Source organism: Hippocampus bargibanti, linkage group LG04, assembly GCF_051943395.1.
Source record: "Hippocampus bargibanti isolate YZ-2025 linkage group LG04, ASM5194339v1, whole genome shotgun sequence".
NCBI lineage: Eukaryota > Metazoa > Chordata > Actinopteri > Syngnathiformes > Syngnathidae > Hippocampus > Hippocampus bargibanti.
In genome coordinates, this window is record NC_142737.1 from 213092 (window position 1) to 232425 (window position 19334).

The 19334-nt window shown below is 45.2% G+C and overlaps 1 protein-coding gene across 6 annotated transcripts in view; it reads right to left on the reverse strand.

Moving 5' to 3' along the window:
• Nucleotides 1-19334, reverse strand: part of wdfy3 (WD repeat and FYVE domain containing 3) — a 55382-nt gene that overhangs the window by 26489 nt on the left and 9559 nt on the right. For 4 of the 6 annotated variants that reach the window (XM_088993299.1, XM_088993297.1, XM_088993296.1 and 1 more), the window contains exons 6-25: nt 17922-18114; nt 16442-16628; nt 15295-15461; nt 14589-15092; nt 13878-13991; nt 12876-13069; nt 11718-11992; nt 10719-10907; nt 10562-10645; nt 9578-9803; nt 8260-8474; nt 6812-6927; nt 5795-6032; nt 5651-5727; nt 5341-5565; nt 3886-4073; nt 2541-2772; nt 1831-1991; nt 1644-1755; nt 375-565 (exon numbers count right to left, since the gene is read on the reverse strand). In XM_088993299.1, coding sequence (XP_088849425.1) covers nt 375-565; nt 1644-1755; nt 1831-1991; nt 2541-2772; nt 3886-4073; nt 5341-5565; nt 5651-5727; nt 5795-6032; nt 6812-6927; nt 8260-8474; nt 9578-9803; nt 10562-10645; nt 10719-10907; nt 11718-11992; nt 12876-13069; nt 13878-13991; nt 14589-15092; nt 15295-15461; nt 16442-16628; nt 17922-18114 — 3888 coding nt within the window. The remainder of the gene's footprint in view (nt 1-374; nt 566-1643; nt 1756-1830; nt 1992-2540; nt 2773-3885; nt 4074-5340; nt 5566-5650; nt 5728-5794; nt 6033-6811; nt 6928-8259; nt 8475-9577; nt 9804-10561; nt 10646-10718; nt 10908-11717; nt 11993-12875; nt 13070-13877; nt 13992-14588; nt 15093-15294; nt 15462-16441; nt 16629-17921; nt 18115-19334) is intronic. The other 2 variants (XM_088993298.1, XM_088993300.1) reach the window with 1 other exon arrangement.

The window sequence follows — 19334 nt, forward strand, 5'->3', positions numbered from 1 at the left end:
ACTATTCAAACAATAATACAGTGACACCTCAGGCGAAAAGTAGAAGAGCTTGAAAAACTTCACAAAAAGCAGCGAGCAAGGGACAGTGTGAGTGAGGGCATTAGCACCGAGAAACTTCACTGAGGTATCAAAAGGCAACGACGTCAACGACCATCCCAAAGGTCAATAAAACAAATTGATAATACAGTACAGTTGCCTTCTTTCATTACAATATCATAGCGCATAAGGTCCATTTTGTGTCGTTTCAAGGCTTGTTTAGTAGAAATTTCTGTTTTATGGGGGCCTGGGAACGGATTATTCTCATTTTTAATGGTTTCCTATGGGAAATGAATGTTTGGAAGACACACGCTTGGTGGTAACCCCCGACGACCAACCTGGTATCCTTTGATGCGCTCCATCTCCTTGCTAGCTAGCGGGTTGCTCTTGACCACGCAGACCAGAGCCTTGACGGCGGCGTAAAGACCCTCCACGTCCGACGCCATGGCGACCAGACCCAAAATGGCTGCCGCCCCGCCCACGTACTGCAGGTTGGTGGCGACCGGTTTGGGCGAGAAGGCGCGCACCCCTGCCATCAAAAGAAAATTGAGCCACAAAGGAAGTCATTCACTGCCATTTTTTGGTCGTATTTATTCGGGAACTGAAAACGTGACGTGCAGCAATTGCCGAATTTGTTCAGGTTTTGATCGATAAAGCGCTGGTCTGACCTCTGGCAATGTTTTGGCTATCCACATTTTTGTTGCACATCATCTGGCAGTCAATGAATTAAAAGTTTGCTCTGATTGTCAGCTTGGCTTAACATAATAAATAACTAATAAATAATGATCCACTGCTGAAAAAGATGCTTTGATCCTCTCCTCTTTCATCTACAACTGCTTCATGTCACAAAGAGGTTACAGCAAGTGCTGAAGAATGAATGACTCTCTGTGTCTTTGCGTTGTCATGTTATTTGTTATTTAGTTTTTTTTGTTGTTATTCTTTTCACTTCAAGATGGCGCCGCCACAGTGGCTGCCTTTCCCTTTCCAGCAGCTGATTGGGTGAGCAGCGGCAAGGTAGCTAATAGCTAGCGAAAAGATTGCTAATAGCTAGCCACTAGCCAGCGAACAGCCAGCCACTTGCTAGTGAATAGATAGCCACTATCCAGCAAATAGCTAATAGCTAGCGAATAGCTAGCTATACGCCAGCGAATGGATAGCCATTAGCCAGCGAATAGCCATTTGCTAGTGAATAGATAGCCACTGTCCAGCTAATAGCTATCTATACGCCAGCGAATAGATAGCCATTAGCTCGCAAATAGCTAATAGCTAGCGAATAGCTAGCTATACGCCAGCGACTGGATAGCCATTAGCCAGCGAATAGATAGCCATTTGCTAGTGAATAGATAGCCACTGTCCAGCTAATAGCTATCTATACGCCAGCGAATAGATAGCCATTAGCTCGCAAATAGATAGCTATTAGTACTTGAGAGGTGAAACAAAATGGCAGAGCAAACAATGAACACCCGTAAAGATGGTGTAAACAAAACAAACACCAGAAAAAGAATCATACAAAAAAAAAAAAAAAAAAACACCCGTTTGCCTCATTAGCATTGCTCGCGTCATTCACTTTGCTAGCGTAGCAGGTTTGGCTAGCTCAATTAGCCTACCCAAATATCCAATGACAGCGGCGCCGATGGTGCGAGCGGGTCCGTTGAGGTGGCCGGCCGCGTTGTGGATCAGTTTGACCGGCGTGGCGTTTTCGTGCGACGAAACGGACAGCTACAGGAAGTGGAAGAAACGGCAGGAAGGTCAAAGGGCGAGGAATGGGAAAGTGGCCAGGAGTGAGCGTCACACCTGCTTAGCGATGGCCTTGCCATCCAGCTTGTTGTAGACCTTGCGGATCTTGGCCACTGTCAGCGTGGAAACGGACGAGGCCAATAGGCTGAAGGACACCTTGTCCTCGGGGACCAGGGTCACCGGGGTGGGCGGGGCCAACTCCGCTTTCGACTCCTTACCTACAAGTCATCATCATCCCAATCAGAATGCATTTCATTCACAAGCGCCTTGCAAGGTCACTTGACAGGCACACGATCAGTTTTTCTGTGGGTGAGCGGCGGCCGCCACACGCGCCGGCGTTCACTCAACCCGGAAGTAACTCAGATAGAAAGCTATCTAGCGAATAGACAGCTAACAGACAGCTAAGTAACTCGGATAAAAAGTTAGCTAGCTAACAGATCGCTATCTAGGCCTTCACACAACCCGCAAGTAACTCAGATAGAAAGCTAGCTAGCTAATAGATAACTAACAGATAGCTCAGTAACTCGGATAGAAAGCTAGCTAGCTAATAGATAGCTAACAGATAGCTAGCCAGGCCTTCACTCAACCCGGAAGTAACTCGGATAGAAAGTTATCTAGCTAATAGATAGCTAACAGATAGCTAGCCAGGCCTTCACTCAACCCGGAAGTAATTCAGATCGAAAGATAGCTATAGCTAGCTAGCTAATAGACAGCAAAGTAACTCTGATAGAAAGCTAGCCGGCGGCTAATCTGAAAGCGGCACTTACAAGGCAGGTAGACGGCCTGCAGGGTGCCCAAGTTGGTGGGTCCCAATTCAAAGATGGCCGCCACGCTGGCGGCGGGCAGCGCCTCCTCCAGGAAGTGACACGGCCCCAGACGCCACAGCAGGTCGGACGGTTGGCGCTGGGCGGGCGGCGTGCCCACGTAGCCGTAAACCGTGCTGGACACGGGCGGGTTGGCCGAACCCGAAGCGCCCGGGACGCTGTGGACGTAGTGGAGCTGCCACGCCCCCCAAACGGGAAAATCATCAATCGTTTCATGTCAAAACTCTCAAGGTCACTTTGCACTTGCAGGATAGGTTTTTCTGTTGGTGAGCGGCGGCAGGCACACGCGCCAACGTTCACTCAACCTGGACGGAACTCAAATAGATCGAAAGTTAGCTTGCTAGCTAATGGATAACTAATAGATAGCTTGCCAGCCAGATAGCTAATACTAGATAGTAAATAGCTAGCTAGCCAGCTAATTCAAAGAACTGAAAGCAGACATCAATGCAAATGAAATACACATCATAGTAATAATAACATATCATTTCTAAGTGCCTTTCAAAACTCCCAAGGTCACCTTAGAGGATACGTCTGTTCTGTTGGTGAGCAGCGGCAGCCACACGCGCCAGCGTTCACTCAACCTGGACGGAACTCAAATAGATAGAAAGTTAGCTAGATAGCTAACTCATAGATAGTTGAATCACTCAAATAGGTAGAAGGTTAGCTAGCTAGATAATAGATAAGTAATAGATAGCTAGCCAGCCAAATAGCTAATAGATAGTAAATAGCTAGCTAGCTAGCTAGATAGTCAGCTAATTCAAAGAACCGAAAGCAGACATTGAAGCAACAGAAATACACATAATACGGTAATAATAACAATAATAATAATATAATATATTTAATTTCTTTCAAAACTCCCCATGTCACTTTACAGTCGCGGGATAAGTCTTTCTGTGGGTGAGCAGCGGCAGCCACACGCGCCAGCGTTCACTCAACCCGAACGAATGAGTTTATTTATTTACTTTTGTATTTGTCCATTGCTCAATGTATTTCATTATTGATTTATTTACTTGGGTATGTATCCATTTTATTTATTTCTGTCTGGATGGATGGATGGATGGATGGATGGATGGATGGATGGATGGATGGATGGATGGATGGACGGACGGACCACCCCTGTACCACTGACAGCTCACACAGACAGACGTATTATTATGAAAGGTGAAAAGTTGCCGTGATTGACAGTTTTGAAATATTACAGTGTAATATTGTCATTTTAGAGTTCTCTTGAAAATTGTCAATGTGAACAGGAAGTGTGTGTGTGTGTGTGTGTGCGCGCGGGGCTCACCTTGACGGTATTGACGAGCTGTCCGTCCAGGTAGAGGGAGGCGCTGCTGTTTTTCAGCATGCCCTTGCTCATCACCAACAGCAGGTGGTGCCATTGGCCCTCGGCGATCAGATCGCCGCAGCGGAAGCGGGCGCGGCACGGAAGGAGTTCGTAGAAAGACGCTTCTTCTTCGCCGCTCCACTCGTCCGCTATCGGGGACGGAGACGGACGGACACAAAGACGCGGACGCCGTGACTTCACTCGCCGTTATTCAAATTAGCAAGACGATTGATATTTGACCTGGCCTGAAAGCTACGCGAAATATCTATTAGCTAGCTAGCTAGCTGGCTGGCCATCTTGCTCGCTAGCTACAGTATTAGCTGTCTGGTTAGCTACGTAATGTATTAGCTAGCTATCTAGCTAACTTTCTATCTATTTGAGGTTGAGTGAAAGCTGGCGCGTGTGGCTGCCACAGCTCACACACAGAAAAACTAATCCTGTGACTGTAAAGTGACCTCGAGAGTTTTGAAAGGCGCTTAGTAATCAAACGGATTATTATTATTATTCTAATTACTAATTAATTATGTTACATATTAATTAGCTGATTAACTGATTATCAAGTAAATTATTCGTGAATTATAATTAATCAATTAGTTACTTTGTCATTCATTTTTTCAATTAATTACCAACTTAAGTAATTAATAAAATATTCCTCAATTATTTGGGGAAATGATTTGTCAATTAATTAATCCGCCATCCAAGTAATCAGTTCATAATGTGATTGATTGATTGGTTGAACTTAATAAGTAATGAGTTCAGAAGGTGATTGATTGACTGACTGACTGACAGATCGGTTTGTCGAATTATTGGTTGGTTGATTGATTGGTCAATTGATTAATCGATTGATTGATTGGTGGATGGATGGATTGTTTGGTTGTTTTATTGATTGACTCAACTAATTAAGAAGTTCATAATGTGATTGATTGACTGACTGACTGATCGTTGATTGGTTTGTCGATTTATTGGTTGGTTGATTGGTGGATCGGTGGATTGATGGATGGATGGATGGATTGATTGATTGTTTGGTTGATTGACTCAACTAATTAATTAACAAGTTCATAATGTGATTGATTGACTGGCTGATCGGTATTGATTGGTCAATTAATTAATCAATTGATTGGTGGATGGATGAAGGTGCCTGTGTCCAAATGTTCCCAGACAGATAATTGGCCTCCGGTCAGTTGAATACATTTCCAATCAAGGTGTAAATCTGGCGGTAAATGACTTTGAAAATGCGCGTGAAGGCGAAGGCCAAGGTGAAGGCTAAGGCGAAGGCCAAGGTGAAGGCCAAGGCGAAGGCCAAGGCGAAGGCGAAGGCGAAGGCCAAGGCGAAGGCCAAGGCGAAGGCCAAGGCGAAGGCCACGGCGAAGGCCAAGGCGAAGGCCAAGGCGAAGGCCAAGGCCTGTCCGGACTCACAGTAGGTGTGCAGCGGCTCCTCCTTGGTGGAGACGGCGAGCGAGCGATCTTTGGGCGACAGCACCAGGGCCAGGCACACGTAATGCTGCTGCGACTCCGCCTCCTCCGCCGCCGCCCGCCGCCGCGCCAGCGTCAGCAGGCGCACCGGATGCCCAAGGCCAAAACGTTCCACGCAGAACCAGCTGGAGTAACTCAGGCCCGACGGCGGCGGGAACGCGCGCTCTCCTGGAGACAAAGCACACATTGACGCGCTCGCTGCCGAAAAACGGCCGCGACGTCCTCCAGGCGCGCCGGGCGGGCGGGGGCGTACCCGTCACGTGGCCGTCGCCCGCGCCCGCCGAGTCGCCGTTGCCGCTGTGGGGAGCCAAGCTGGGCAGGAACAAACACCTGCCGGGACAACAAACGCTGGCCGGGCGTTCCCTGCTGCAAGTTAGCTTCCGGCGCGTACGCGTACCCGAATCCCTCCGGCGAGGCGTCGAACTCCACGTACGCCGGCGTGTCGGCGGAGCCGTGCGGGCGGATGTCGTGCGGGGTCGTCATGGAGACCAGGCACTTGACGCGGGTGAGCGGCACCGCGCTGGCCTCGGACGAGCCCACCAGGCTAAGGCTGATGCGGTAGTGGGCGTCGCCTTCCGACGGCGCCGCAAACACGCTGTCGCCGCAAGAGCCCTCCATCCGGGTCGCCGTGCTGCCTGGGGGGATTGGGGGGGCAAATACAGAAATAAATATCAATTATGGATGTAGCTAGCTAGCTAGCTAGCTAGCTAGGGAGGGAGGGAGGAAGGTCGGGATGTAGGATGGTAGGTAGGTAGCTAGTTAGATACGGTAGATACGGTAGATACAGTGGTTATGGTAGGTATACGGTAGATATGTAGATACGGTAGGTACGTAGGTAGATAAGGTCGGTAGGTAGGGAGCTAGGTAATTTCATGCTATCGCTAAATATTGGAATTGGCCACAAGCAATCCATATTGCTCACTTTTTTGATGGTATATTAACTGATTATGAAGTCAATGATTCATTATAATTAACCCATTGCTTACTTTGTTATTTCTTGTTTTAATTAATCACCAATGTTATCAACTAATGAAGTGTGAGTCAATTAAGCAGGGAAACAATTTATCAATTAATTAATCAGCCATCCAAGTCATCAACTAAGTTCATAATGTCATGGATTGATTGATTGATTGATTGATTGATTAAAGTGTCTTGGTCCAAATGTAGGAAATTAGCCTCAGATCAGTTGAATATTGGTCATTTTTTGATGAACATCATTTTTTCCCCTCCCCAAGTCAATATTTCATGTTCAATGTTCATTTTGATGCCACAAGATGGCGCCACAACAACCCCGCCTGAGCTAACGAGTGCTAATTAGCCCGATTTGCAATGGCCGCTCAGCGGTGGCAAATTGGCATCTCCCGCTGGCAATGGCAATGAGCGGCGTGGCTAAGTGTTAGCGTTAGCGTCTCACCTCGCGCGTCGTCGTCGTCGTAGCTGAGCGAGCTGGGCTTGTGCACGCGGTACTGCTTGAGGAGTTTTTTGTCCCAGGCGCCGCAGTTGAGCGGGTTGCCCAGACGCAGGAACTCCCTGCGCGCAACCGCAACACACACAATAAAAAGTCAACCAACGCAGGTCCAGCAATACCCAAAGAAATCCCACTCAACATGACTTTCAAAAGCTCAAATGTGGGATCGATCGATGAGCGATACTATGATTACAGTGATACCTCGCTTTTCGACCATAATCCGTCCCAGAAACCTGCTTAAAAACCCATGGGTTCCAAAACCGAATCAGCACTTCCCATTATAATCCATGTAGATTGTTTTCATCCGTTCCAAGTCTGGAAAACAATTTTTTTAAAGCACTTTTTAACTATAACTATTTTAACATGAACTGTACACGAGCAGGTCATTTGTAAAATACTATAAAAACTAACTAATATCTTTTATTTTCACCAATTTTAACATCAACATTAATATTGGAGCATAAAAACAAGGATGATTTTTTTTGGGGGGGGTCTATCTGCAATTGCAATGTTTGTGTAAGCTCTCAGTCGTACAGCAGTAGTCCATCGATGAAAAGGTTTCTTTAGCCGTCATCTGTACAAAAGTGAAGGTTTCGGACATTTCGCTTCTTATCCAAGTGGCTTCATAAGCAAACTAAAATTTTTGCTGGTAGTTTGGCCCCATACATACATACATACACACACATATATATATATACATACACATATATATATATATATATATATATATATATATATATATATATATATATATATATATATATATATATATATATACAGTAAAGTCTCGTTATATCGATATTCAAGGGAGTCGGAAAAAAATATCGATATAACCGGGACTATCGATATATCCGACCCTATAACCGGGACTATCGATATATCCGATATCGATATAACCAGACTTTACTGTGTGTGTATATATATATATATATATATATATATATATATATATATATATATATATATATATCCCTACTGTCCAGACGTGACTCTGCTATGATTGGCCCCTGGTCTCAGGTTGGGGGAAGTAGAGGACTATTCCCTGAGGCTACACTGATGACTTCTATTGTCCTGACTGACGACTGGCCCGATCGCCCCATTTGCACTGGTATTACCTGATCAGCATAACTAAGCCTATGTTGCCTAAGAAGTCTATTGTAGGCACGATGCAAATTGAGCCCCACCTCACCGTGGCGCTTTAGTGAAGGGTTTTGATGAAAATAGCTTCTTTGACTCCCCTTTCAAAGCATCTACGTTCTTTTGCAACGACTTTACCCTCATTGTCGTCAAGTGAGTGGTTGCTAGCTTCGTGCAGATTGAAGCCCACTTCCCTGCCCTCTTTTTTGAGAATGTGTTTGGTCTCCCCCGTGTATGGCTAATAACGTTGCGGTTACCTTAGCGCCAGGGGCTGCAGCGCTTGCGAGGCCAGCCTCTCGAACGTGCGCTGCAGCGGCGGGTGCAGCGGGTGGTCCTCGTCGCCCAGCGCGTGGCTGCAGCGCTGCAGCAGGCGCTGGGGCAGCGACGCCTCGCACAGGACCTGCTGGTTGCGCTCGCTGCTCACCAGCAGCTGAAGGAGGTTAGCCACCGCTAGCTGGAGGTCCAAGGCGTGCTGCGGGGGGACAAAGGCGCCACTCGTCACACGGACGCCGGTGAGCAAAGTCGCCGGGTTAGCAACTTCCTGCACCTTACAGGAGCACTTGGGCTGCCCTTTGGCTAACCTGCCTGCCCATCTAGGCGGGTGTGAATATTAGGCTAGCTAGCTACGTAGCTGGCTATTTATTAGCAATACGGCTATCTAGTTCGTTAGCTAACTGTCTATTAGCTAAATAGCTTTCTATCGATTTGAGTTACTTCTGGGTTGAGTGAACGCTGGTGCGTGTGGCTGCCGCTGCTCACCCGCAGAAAAACTGATCATGTGACCTTGAGAGTTTTGAAAGGCGCTGAGAAATTAAATGGATTATTATTATTATTATGATGCGCAACCCCAAAGTAACTCAAATAGATAGCAAGCTAGCTAGAAAATAGATAGCTAATAGACAGCCATTAGCTAGCGAATAGATAGCTATTAGCCAGCGAATAGCGAATAGTTAGCTATTAGCACTTGAGACGTGAAACAAAATGGCGGACCAAATAATGAACACCCCGAAAGATTGTGTAAACAAAACAAACACCAGAAAAAGAATAATAATAATAATCATCCATTTCATTTCTAAGCGCCTTTGAAAACGCTCAAGGTCACTTTACAGTCACAGGATAGGTTTTTTTTTTTTTTTGTGGGTGAGCGGCGGCAGCCACATGCGTGAGTGTTCACTCAACCCCTGAGTAACTTAAATAGATAGAAAGTTAGCTAGCCAGCTAGCTAATGGATAGCAAATAAATAGCTAATAGATAGCCAGCTAGCCAACAGCTAGCGAGCTTACAGCTAGACAGCCAATAGCTAGCTAGCTAATGGATAGCAAATAAATAGCGAACAGATAGCCAGATAGCCAACAGCTAGCCAGCTAGTGAATCGACAGCTATTAGCCAGCCATTCGCCAGCAAATAGACAGCTAACAGCTAGCAAACAGAAAGCCATTCGCTAGTGAATAGATGGCTATTTGTACTTGAGACGTGAAACAAAATGTCAGAGCAAACAATGAACGCCCCTCAAGATGGTGTCAACGTCACAACATTTTGCACGCACGGCGAGCAGCAAAAGTGCGGCGCCCTCACCTCGGGTTGGTTTTGGGAGCCGACGGAGGGCAGCAAGTCCACCATGGCCAGCACCGCACCGGGGTGGATGACCACCATGTCGCCCCCCGAGGACGAAGACGAAGACGACGAGGACGAAGGGAGCGATTGGACGGGGTCGGAGGCCTGCACTTGACACTCGGGCAGGAGCTTAGCCGGTGCCGCGGAGACCAACGAAGAAGAAGACGCAGCGTGGTAGCCGTGCCTGCTGATGAGGAACATGACACCTTACTTTTGCATTTTGAATCATAATAATCAGCATAATAATAATAATAATAATAATAATAATCCATTTCATTTCTAAGCGCCTTTCAAAACCCTCAAGGTCACTTTACAGTCACAGGATGAGTTTTTCTGCGGGTGAGCGGCGGCAGCCACACGCGCCGGCGTTCACTCAACCCAGAAGTAAATAGAAAGCTAACTAGCAAGCTAGTAGAGAGCTAATAGATAGCCGACAGATAGCTCATTACATAGTTAGCCACCGTGATATCCATATCGCTAGCTAGCCAGATAGTTAGTTAGCTAATACACTGAATGTCACTAAAAGACACAGATCAATCACAATCAATTTTCTACTCAATAAGCAATAAAACTACACAAAATATACCTTATTTTTATATATAATAAATGTGCTATCTCTCACTCACTCACTCACTCACTCACTCACTCACTCACTCACTCACTCACTCACTCACTCACTCACTCACTCATCCCATGGCCTAGAAGGCCGTAGGGGTGCCATGATGGACGTCTGGGCAGTCAGACATCTAATAAAGAATAAATGTGCTCTAGCCACACGCAACTCAACCCACAAGTAACTCAAATAGATAGAAAGCTAGCTAGCAAACAGATAGATAATAGATAGCCAGCTAGTCAGTTAGCTAAGTAGCCATATTGCCAATCAATAGCCAGCTACATAGCTAGCTAATAGATAATTAGCCTGGTGTCGCTAAGGCAAGCAGCTACCTCTTGCGGGCGAGAGCGGGCGTGCCCCAGGGCGAGGGCAGCGAAGTCTCGTGAGTCAGGCACGGAGGAACGTGCTCGGCGCGACTGAGCGAGAAGAAGAAGAAGAAGAATTAGCAAGACGCAGACGCCAAAAGAAGCCCGGCGGGCGGTCGCGTACCTGTCAAAGGAGTCGGTGGCCATTTTGTACAGGAAGACAAAGAGCCTGGCGCAGTGCGTGAGGGCGGGGCACACGCCGTCTCCGGCGGGGGCGCCGTCTCCCTCCAGAAGCTTCTGGAAGGGCTCCGAGTTGGACGGGAAGACGGCGCTGGGGCCCACTTGCTTGTCGTCCGAGAAACAGCCCAGCAACCTGCCGCCAACGGGACGCAAAGAACAACAGAGCCACAATCCGACGAGTCCACTTTGAGTGAGCTCACGTAGAACGGATAGAGAACGGGTTCCACATTCGTTCATTCATTCGTTCGTTCATCGAGGACAGCACAAATATGCGAGCGGCCGGCGATGCCGACGTGGAATTGCCGCGGCTTGGAATTGAAGCGGATTTACGCCAAGCGGGAAAGGAGATGTGAGGCAATTTCTTCATCGATGGTGTTTGTTTTCAACATTTAGCTTGGAGCACACCGGCACGTTCCACCGTGACGTCCCTGAGCCACTGGCGAAAAGGAGGTTTTCATGTCACAAAGAGGGTACGGCAAGTGCTGAAGAACGAATGACTCTCTGTGTCATATTGTTTGTTATTTCCTTTTTTTGTTTGTTTGTTTTACCTCAAGATAGCGCCGTATTTTGTTTTTCGACTTCTTCCTTTCATCACTTTGCTGCCGCTTCATCCATATCTAATCTAATCCAATCCATATTTTATCTCATCTAATCTAACCCAATCCATATCTATCTAATCGAATCCAATCCAATCGCTATTTGGTATCAGTCGATATCGGGTTGATCCGAAAATGGCTAATGGCAAGGAGAACCGGTGGTCATACGATTCCCGTTAAATCTCTTCTTCGCTGCTTGGGTGGAAATGTTCGTGATCAAAAGTACGAGTGCTACGGCTTGCTATCGCTTGCGTTTTTTTGCCACCAGAGTCCAATCCAAGATAGCGGAAGCAAATGTGGCAATGACTGTGACAAACAAAACAAAATGGCGGTTTTCTTTGGTCTACCTGACGGCGTCGGCGAGCTTCTCGTATTGGATCTCGGTGCGGAAGAAGTGCGAGTTGGCGGGCTCGTATCGCATGGCGGCGGCCAGCGTGCAGAAGACGGTGCGCAGGAGCTCAAAGACTTGCTTGTGGTCGTGGTTCTGCTGGTTGGCCGGTCGCCGGGCGGGGCAGAGGGAGCGCTCCATGGCCACCAGCAGAGACGTGACGTAAACGAAGCCCCCCACTTTGCGGAAGACCGTCCGGGTGCGGTGGCTCTCGCGCAGCACCGAGAGCAGGGCCTGCGGGCGAGCAAAAAAAAAAAAAAAAAAAAAAACGCAGCCTCTTAGTATGCGGCGCTTGGGGTGTTTAGAGCAGGGCTCGGGCTTCGGGCTTCGGGCTTCGGGCTTGGGTTTCAAGTCAGCTTGAGGGGCTTCAAGCCCGGCTGGTGGTTCCAAAAACCATTTGAAACGCAGGCGCTAGGGTTTTAACGTTTGCTTCCAAACCTGGAGTGGGGGTTCAAGCCCGGGTTAAGGTTTCAAAGTGGGGTTTCAAGTAGTAATTGGGGTTTGTGCTAAAAACTAGGTAGGCTTCGGATTTTGGGGGGGGTTTCAAGACGCGGGATGGGTTTGGAAGTAGGCTTTCAAAGCCGGATTGAGGGTTGAAAGTAGAGTGTGAAGCCTGGATTAGGCTTTCAAATTGTCCTTCCAAGCATGAATGGGGGTTTTAAACTCGGTAGGCTTCGGATTTCGAGGCGGGCTTTCAAGCAAGAGGCTTTGGAAGTAGGCTTTCAAAGCCGGATTGAGGGTTTGAAGCCCGAGTCATGGTTTCAAAGTGGGCTTTTAACCATGAATTGGGGTTGTAAACTACACAGGCTTCAGATTTCCAGCCATGGGCAGGGTTTTCAAGTTGTCCTTGCAAGCATGAATGGGTGTTTTAAACTAGGTAGGCTTCGGATTTTGAGGGGTTGATGGCTTTGGAAGGAGGCTTTCAAAGCCGGATTGAGGGTTGAAAGTAGAGTGTGAAACCTGGATTAGGCTTTCAAATTGTCCTTGCAAGCATGAATGGGTGTTTCAAACTAGGTAGGCTTCGGATTTTGAGGGGTTGATGGCTTTGGAAGGAGGCTTTCAAAGCCGGATTGAGGGTTGAAAGTGGAGTGTGAAGCGTGGCTTGCGGCCGTCTTACCCTGAGTATGTCGGTCTTGAGGTGGAGTTGGGCGTGCGGCGCCGAGTGCATGAGTCCCAGCAGGGTGCCCATGTCGTCGTCGCCGCCGGGCGACAGCAGCAGCTGCCGGACGATGAGCAGCGCGTGCTGCCGACATTGACGGTACTTCACGATGTTGTGAACGCAGCGAGCGCCGCCAAACTCGCGGAACAAGGCTGCCGGCGGCAAAAAAACACAAAGAGCGCAACGTCGTCCAGACACAAAATCAATCCAGCCGTTGCGCCGTGTTGACGCCGTCGAGGTAACAAGGTCGAAACATTGGAACATCAAGGTCAAAGCAAATTACAACGATAATACAGGCAGTCTAATAGCTAATAGCTAGCCAGCTAACTAATGGATAGCTAATAGATAGCCAGATGACCAACAGCTAGCAAGCGGTCTAGCTAATGGATAGAAAATAAATAGCTCATAGTTAGCCAGATAGCCAACAGCTCACAGCCAGCCAGCTAATAGCTAGCCAAATAGCTAATAAATAGCTAATGGATAGCCAGATTACCAACAGCTAGCCAGCTGTCAAAGCAATGGACGTTTATAATAAAAATAAGAATAATCATTTCATTTCTAAGCACCTTTCAAAACTGTCAAGGTCACTTTACAGTCACAGGATAAAGTTTTTTCTGTGGGTGAGCAGCGGCAGCCACACGCGCCAGCGTTCACTCAAACTGAAAGTAACTCAGATAGATAGAAAGCTAGTTAGATAGCCATTAGTTAACTTAATGATAATAATAGTAATACATTTGATTTACAAGCACTCTTCAAAACATAAGTAAAAAAAAAAAAGTATCTTTCAAATTCAAGTATGTGATATTAGCTCCCCTTTTAGCTAGCAGGGTTGTTTCCATTTGTTCACATCACTTTGGTGGCTAACACGAGGGCTAGATGTCATTTGTATTTGCTTGGAAAAAAGGAGGAGATATGAATTGGCCGCTAATGCTAATGCTAACGATGATGATGATGTGTGACCTGCGTTGGTGTTGCCGGTGTGCGACGCCTGCAGCAAGACGGTCAGCGTCTCCATGACCAGCCAGGCCAGCTCCTTCTGCTCCTCGGCCGCCGCACACTTGCTTTCGCACTCGCCTGCCGACGCACGCAAACACACCACAACAACAACAACAACAACAACAACAACAACAACAACAAAAGTCACCAAGGTGGATGGCACGTACGGACCGGAAGAAACGCTATTCTGCTCAAGTCTTTTGATCACACCCACAAAATGGCAATCGGTATTGAAATATTGACTGCTTTGGTCAACAATAAACATCAAATACACAGATGTCTTTTCTTTCCTTTTTTTCTGAAATTGAGTCTTTTTTTCCCCTAAAATGGAGATTTTCATTTTTTGTAACTTTCTAAAATGTCGATTTTATGTTCTTTTTTTTTCTAAAACGGAGATTTTCCATTTGTTATTTTTTTAAATTGAGATTTTCCACCATTTTTTTTTTTAATTTTCTAAGATGGAGATTTTGACATTTTTAGTTTCTAAAATGTCGATTTTATTGTAGTTTTTCTCAAATGGAGGTTTCCATTTTTTGTCCTGGATAATGGAGCTTTCGATTTGATTTGATTTCTTTTCTTTTCTCAAATGGAGCTTTTCCATTGTTTTCTCATCAAATGGCGAGCGAGCATCAACAAAGGGGCGTGTCAAAGGCGTTGCGGTTGCCCCTCACTCACCCTGCTCATCGCGTGGCGGCGGCTGCGCGGCGCCGGGCTCCTTGAGGAGCGCGGCGTACTTGTGCAGCAGGTTGACCAGCACCTCCAGCAGGCCCACCTCCCTCAGCGCGTCGGCAAAGACGGCGTGGTGGCGCGCCATCCTCAGCAGGGCGCGCACGGCCGTCACGCCGCAGGCCCGCGAGGAGGAGGAGGAGGAGGAGGAGGAGGAGGCCTTCAGCAGCACGCCGACGCTGAACAGCTCCTTGCACGGCACGTAGTTGAGGCCGAAGACCACAAAGTCCAGCAGGGCAAAGTACTTGGCCTGCGCCGGCTCGGGCAGGCGCGCCACCCGCTCGGCGAACTGCGACAGCGTGTGCTGCGACTCCAGGATGAAGTAGTTGGCCGGGTCGGCGGCGTAGACGCTGCCCACCGCGTCCAGCAGGGCGCAGGCCAGACGCCCGCTTTTGGCTTGCAGGAAGGCCTTTTGCAGCACCGAGAAGGCCTGCAGGTTGCGCACCGTCCCACCTGCCGCGCAAAGTCACACCGCCGCCGTCACATTTCCGGACGGCTGTCGCCCCATCCGTCCCGAGCGCCGTCGCACTCGCTCGCTCGCTCGCCTCCATCGGAAGGGACAGAATCCCACTCGCGGCGACATTTGGCAGCGCCCCTCGCGCTCTTGAGGAAAATCCCGCCCCGCCCCGCCCCCCTTTCCGGCGCAATATGCTACCTTTCCCCGAGGGCTGCGGGAGTACGAATCCCGGCAGCAGGAAGGGCGCTCCGGTGGTGAGGCCGGCGGGTTTGAGCTCCGTCGCGCCGTAGGTGGTCAGACAGGTCAGCAGGTTGAGCAGATCCTTCAAGGCGTCCCTGGACTCGTCCTCCTGGGCCTCTTCCAGCCTGGTGGTTCACACACACACACACACACACACACAATGGACACCTGTTGGGAAACTCCGCCTCTTTTGTCTTGCCTTACAAACTTCATTGCTTCGCAGAAGGCAAGACGTGCGTCTCCCAAACATTCATTTCCCATTGGTAACCATTCAAATGAGAATAATCCCTTGCCAGGTTTTTCTACTTTCTAAGCCTTACTGCGACACAAAATAGACCTTATTTGATGTCTAATAATTGCGCTATGGTCTTGTAATTAATGTGTTTCCCGTAAACCAAGACTAGATTCTCGCCAATTTAATGTTCGTTAGCCAAAAAAGTTTCTTTGCTCAAGTATCACTCCATGCTGTTTACGGTCATTATTTTTAAAAAAGCAAAAAGCTCTGAAGAATTTTTCAAAATGCCCAAAAAAAGTTAGCATGAAATAAAAGTGGTCTAAAAAAATACAATGTTTTGTCTTACATAAAAAGCTAAACAAAATAACATAAAAAAAAACAATATCTTTAATGAATACTAATTTGTTGTTTGCATTAAACAATTACATATTATTTTTTTTTCCAAAATGACCCAAAAAAGTAATAAAAAATGAAACTTATGAAATAAAAGTAGCCTAAAAAAATGGAATAAAACAACATTGTAAAATAATTGTCATAAATGTTATGTCTTCAACAAAAATCTAAACAAGTGAAGAGAAAAAAAAACAATCTATTTAATAAATAATATTTTTGGGCTCAAAAGAATGTTTCAAAATGCCCCCCAAAAAAATGAATACAAAAGTCAACTTATAAAACTAATAAAAGTAGTGGAAAAAAATCGAATCGGACAACATTGTCATCTCATTTTCACCAATGTTTTGTCTTATAAACCATTCAAAAAATAGACTTTCTGAATAATAATTTGTTACATGCCCCCCAAAAAATGAATCATAAAGAAAGCGTAAAATGAAGTCAATGAGTTGAGGTGGCAAATCCGGGATGGGGTCATACCTGAGCATGAGGTGACACAGGAAGTTGTAACCCTGGCACATGCGGAAGTCGTCCAGCAAGGTCTGCGACAGGTGGCCCGAGTCCTTGAGGAAGCAGGACAGGGCGCCAAACATCTCCACCATCTCCACCGGCGACAGATCCTCCGATTGCTGCATGTTTTGCACGCAGGTGGACAGGCATTTCTTCTCTGTGGACACAAGAGGGAGCCCTTTCGTTCAGACGGGCTGAGGGGGGGGGGGGGTGGGGGTGTGAGCTCCAAAATGGCCGCCGCTGAACAAGAAGAAGAAGAAGGAAGGAAGCTCATTTCCAAACAACAAGTGGAGGCGAACGGGAGGGATCCATTTTCATCATCTGAGTCCGCAGCCTCGTCGTCACGTCAATCAATCACGTCCAAGGAATGCCTTGGTGTGCTAAGGGGTGTCAAAGTCCGCTCCTCCGTGTTTTCCAAGTCTCCCTGTTGCGACACTCCTGAGGCTGTGTTGTGTTGCAACAGGGAGACTTGGAAAACACGGAGGAGCGGACTTCCACACCCCTGATCGAGAGCCTCAATTGGGAAGAAAGAGCAAATGAGGACAAGAGTCATTCAGTCACTCAATGAGTCCCCCAATTTTCCAAAATGGACATGTCACTTTTTGGGGGGTTTTCAATGTTTTTTCACATTTTCCATTTTTTTTAACTTGATGCAATGGAGGTCTTCTTTTTTTAGTTCATAAAATGGAGCTTTTCAATTGTTTTTTAATTTTCTAAAATGGAGAATTTGCGTTTTTTTTTAATTTTCTAAACTGGAGTTTCAATTGTTTTTAATTTTCTAAAATGGAACTTCATATATATTTTTTTTAATTGAGAATTTATTTATTTCGTTTTTTTATTTTGGAAAATTTGGGAAGATTTTTTTGTATAGTTTTTTTTATTTTCCATAATTGAGATGTTCTATTTTGTCTTAATTTTCTAAAATGGGGATTTTCTTTTTTTTTCTAAAATGCAGAATTTCCATTTTTTTAATTTTCTAAAATGGAGCTTTTTATATATACATATTTTTAATGGAGAATTTTCTTTGGGGGACACTGATTGGCTGTGGCCACCCCTGAAGGGAAAAGCCCAAAGGAAAAGAAGAAGAAGAAGAAAAGAAGAAGATTTATTTATTTTTCAATAGAGAGTCATTTGATTTTTTTTTTTTTTCATTTTTCTTCTAAAATGGAGATTTTCATTTTTTTATTTTTCTAACATGGATGGAGCTATTATTTTTTCTTTTTAAAATTCAGATTTCCTTTTTTTTTTCAAAAATGCTGTTGCAAAGAAATGTCATAAAAATATTTTCAAAACTGAAGTTAAGTGAATATGCAATTGTAATGTAAAAAAAAAAAAAAAAAAACCGGCGCAGAACGGCTCACTGAAATATATTTCAATGTTATATGTAAAGAAGGTTGCCCCCTCCCCTCCATTTTAAATGTGGCAGGCAACCCCCCCGCCCTCCTCCTACCGTGTATATATTTCAGTACGTTGACGCTGAGTCCGTGTCGCGAGATGGCGGCGAGCACGTCGGCGGCGCTCCTGCGCCAGGGCAGGTTGTGAGGGGGGCACCAGGACGTGATGGCGCTGAACAGCAGGTGCAAGTCGTCCTTCTGGGCCAACTCCTCCGCCGGAGACACAAAGGTACACAATTTCACCAGGATCTGAAAAACATGCCAAATCAAATCAAATCAAATCAAAGAAAGCCACAACCTGTCTGGAAAGCCAAGCCAAGCCAACGTCGGCTTCAACTATTCTTTTCAAACTTTGCCTCAAAGGCCACATTTGGGCCAGGAAGACTCCTCGCCGCCTTTTTCATTCATTCATTCATTCATTCATTCATCCCCTTTCAAATTGCTCCTGTGGACTGCAAATTTCCCCATTGTGGGACACCAATAAAGCTTTTCTCATTCTGATTCTGATTCATTTGCTCAAATGGAGATTGATCATTCTTTTTTCTGAAATGTTGATTTTCAAGTGGTTTTTTTTTTAATGGAGATTTTCAATTTTTTTCAAACATGGAGATTTTGATTTTTTATTTGCTAAAATGAAGATTTTCATTTTTTTTCTTCTATAATGGAGATTTTAAATGTGTTTTTTTTTTCATTTTCTAAAATGTTGATTTTCAATATATTTTTTTTTTATTGAGGTTTTAATTTTTTTTTTCTTTTCTAAAATGGAGCTTTTCTTCTTTTTATTTTCTAAAATGGAGATTTTATTTTTTTAAATTTCCAAAATGGACTTTCTTTTTTTATTTACTCAATTGGAGATTTTCATTTTTTTATGTTCTAAAATGAAGATTTTCATTTTTTTTTCTATAATGGAGATTTCAAATGTTTTTTTTCATTTTCTAAAATGTTGATTTCAATTGTTTTTTTGTAAATTGAGTTTTTGATTTTTTTTTTTCTAAAATGGAGGTTTAGATTTTTTTTTATTTTCTAAAATGGAGATTTTTTTTGCTTTACTTTTTCCAAAATGGACTTTCTTTATTTCTATAATGGAGATTTTGAATTTTTTTCAAACATGGAGATTTTGATTTTTTATTTGCTAAAATGAAGATTTTCATTTTTTTTCTTCTATAATGGAGATTTTAAATGTTTTTTTTTTCATTTTCTAAAATGTTGATTTTCAAGTTTTTTTTTTATTGAGGTTTTAATTTTTTTTCTTTTCTAAAATGGAGCTTTTCTTCTTTTTATTTTCTAAAATGGAGATTTTATTTTTTTAAATTTCCAAAATGGACTTTCTTTTTTTTATTTACTCAATTGGAGATTTTCATTTTTTTACATTTTCCAAAATGGACTTTCTTTTTTTATTTACTCAATTGGAGATGTTCATTTTTTTATGTTCTAAAATGAAGATTTTCATTTTTTTTTCTATAATGGAG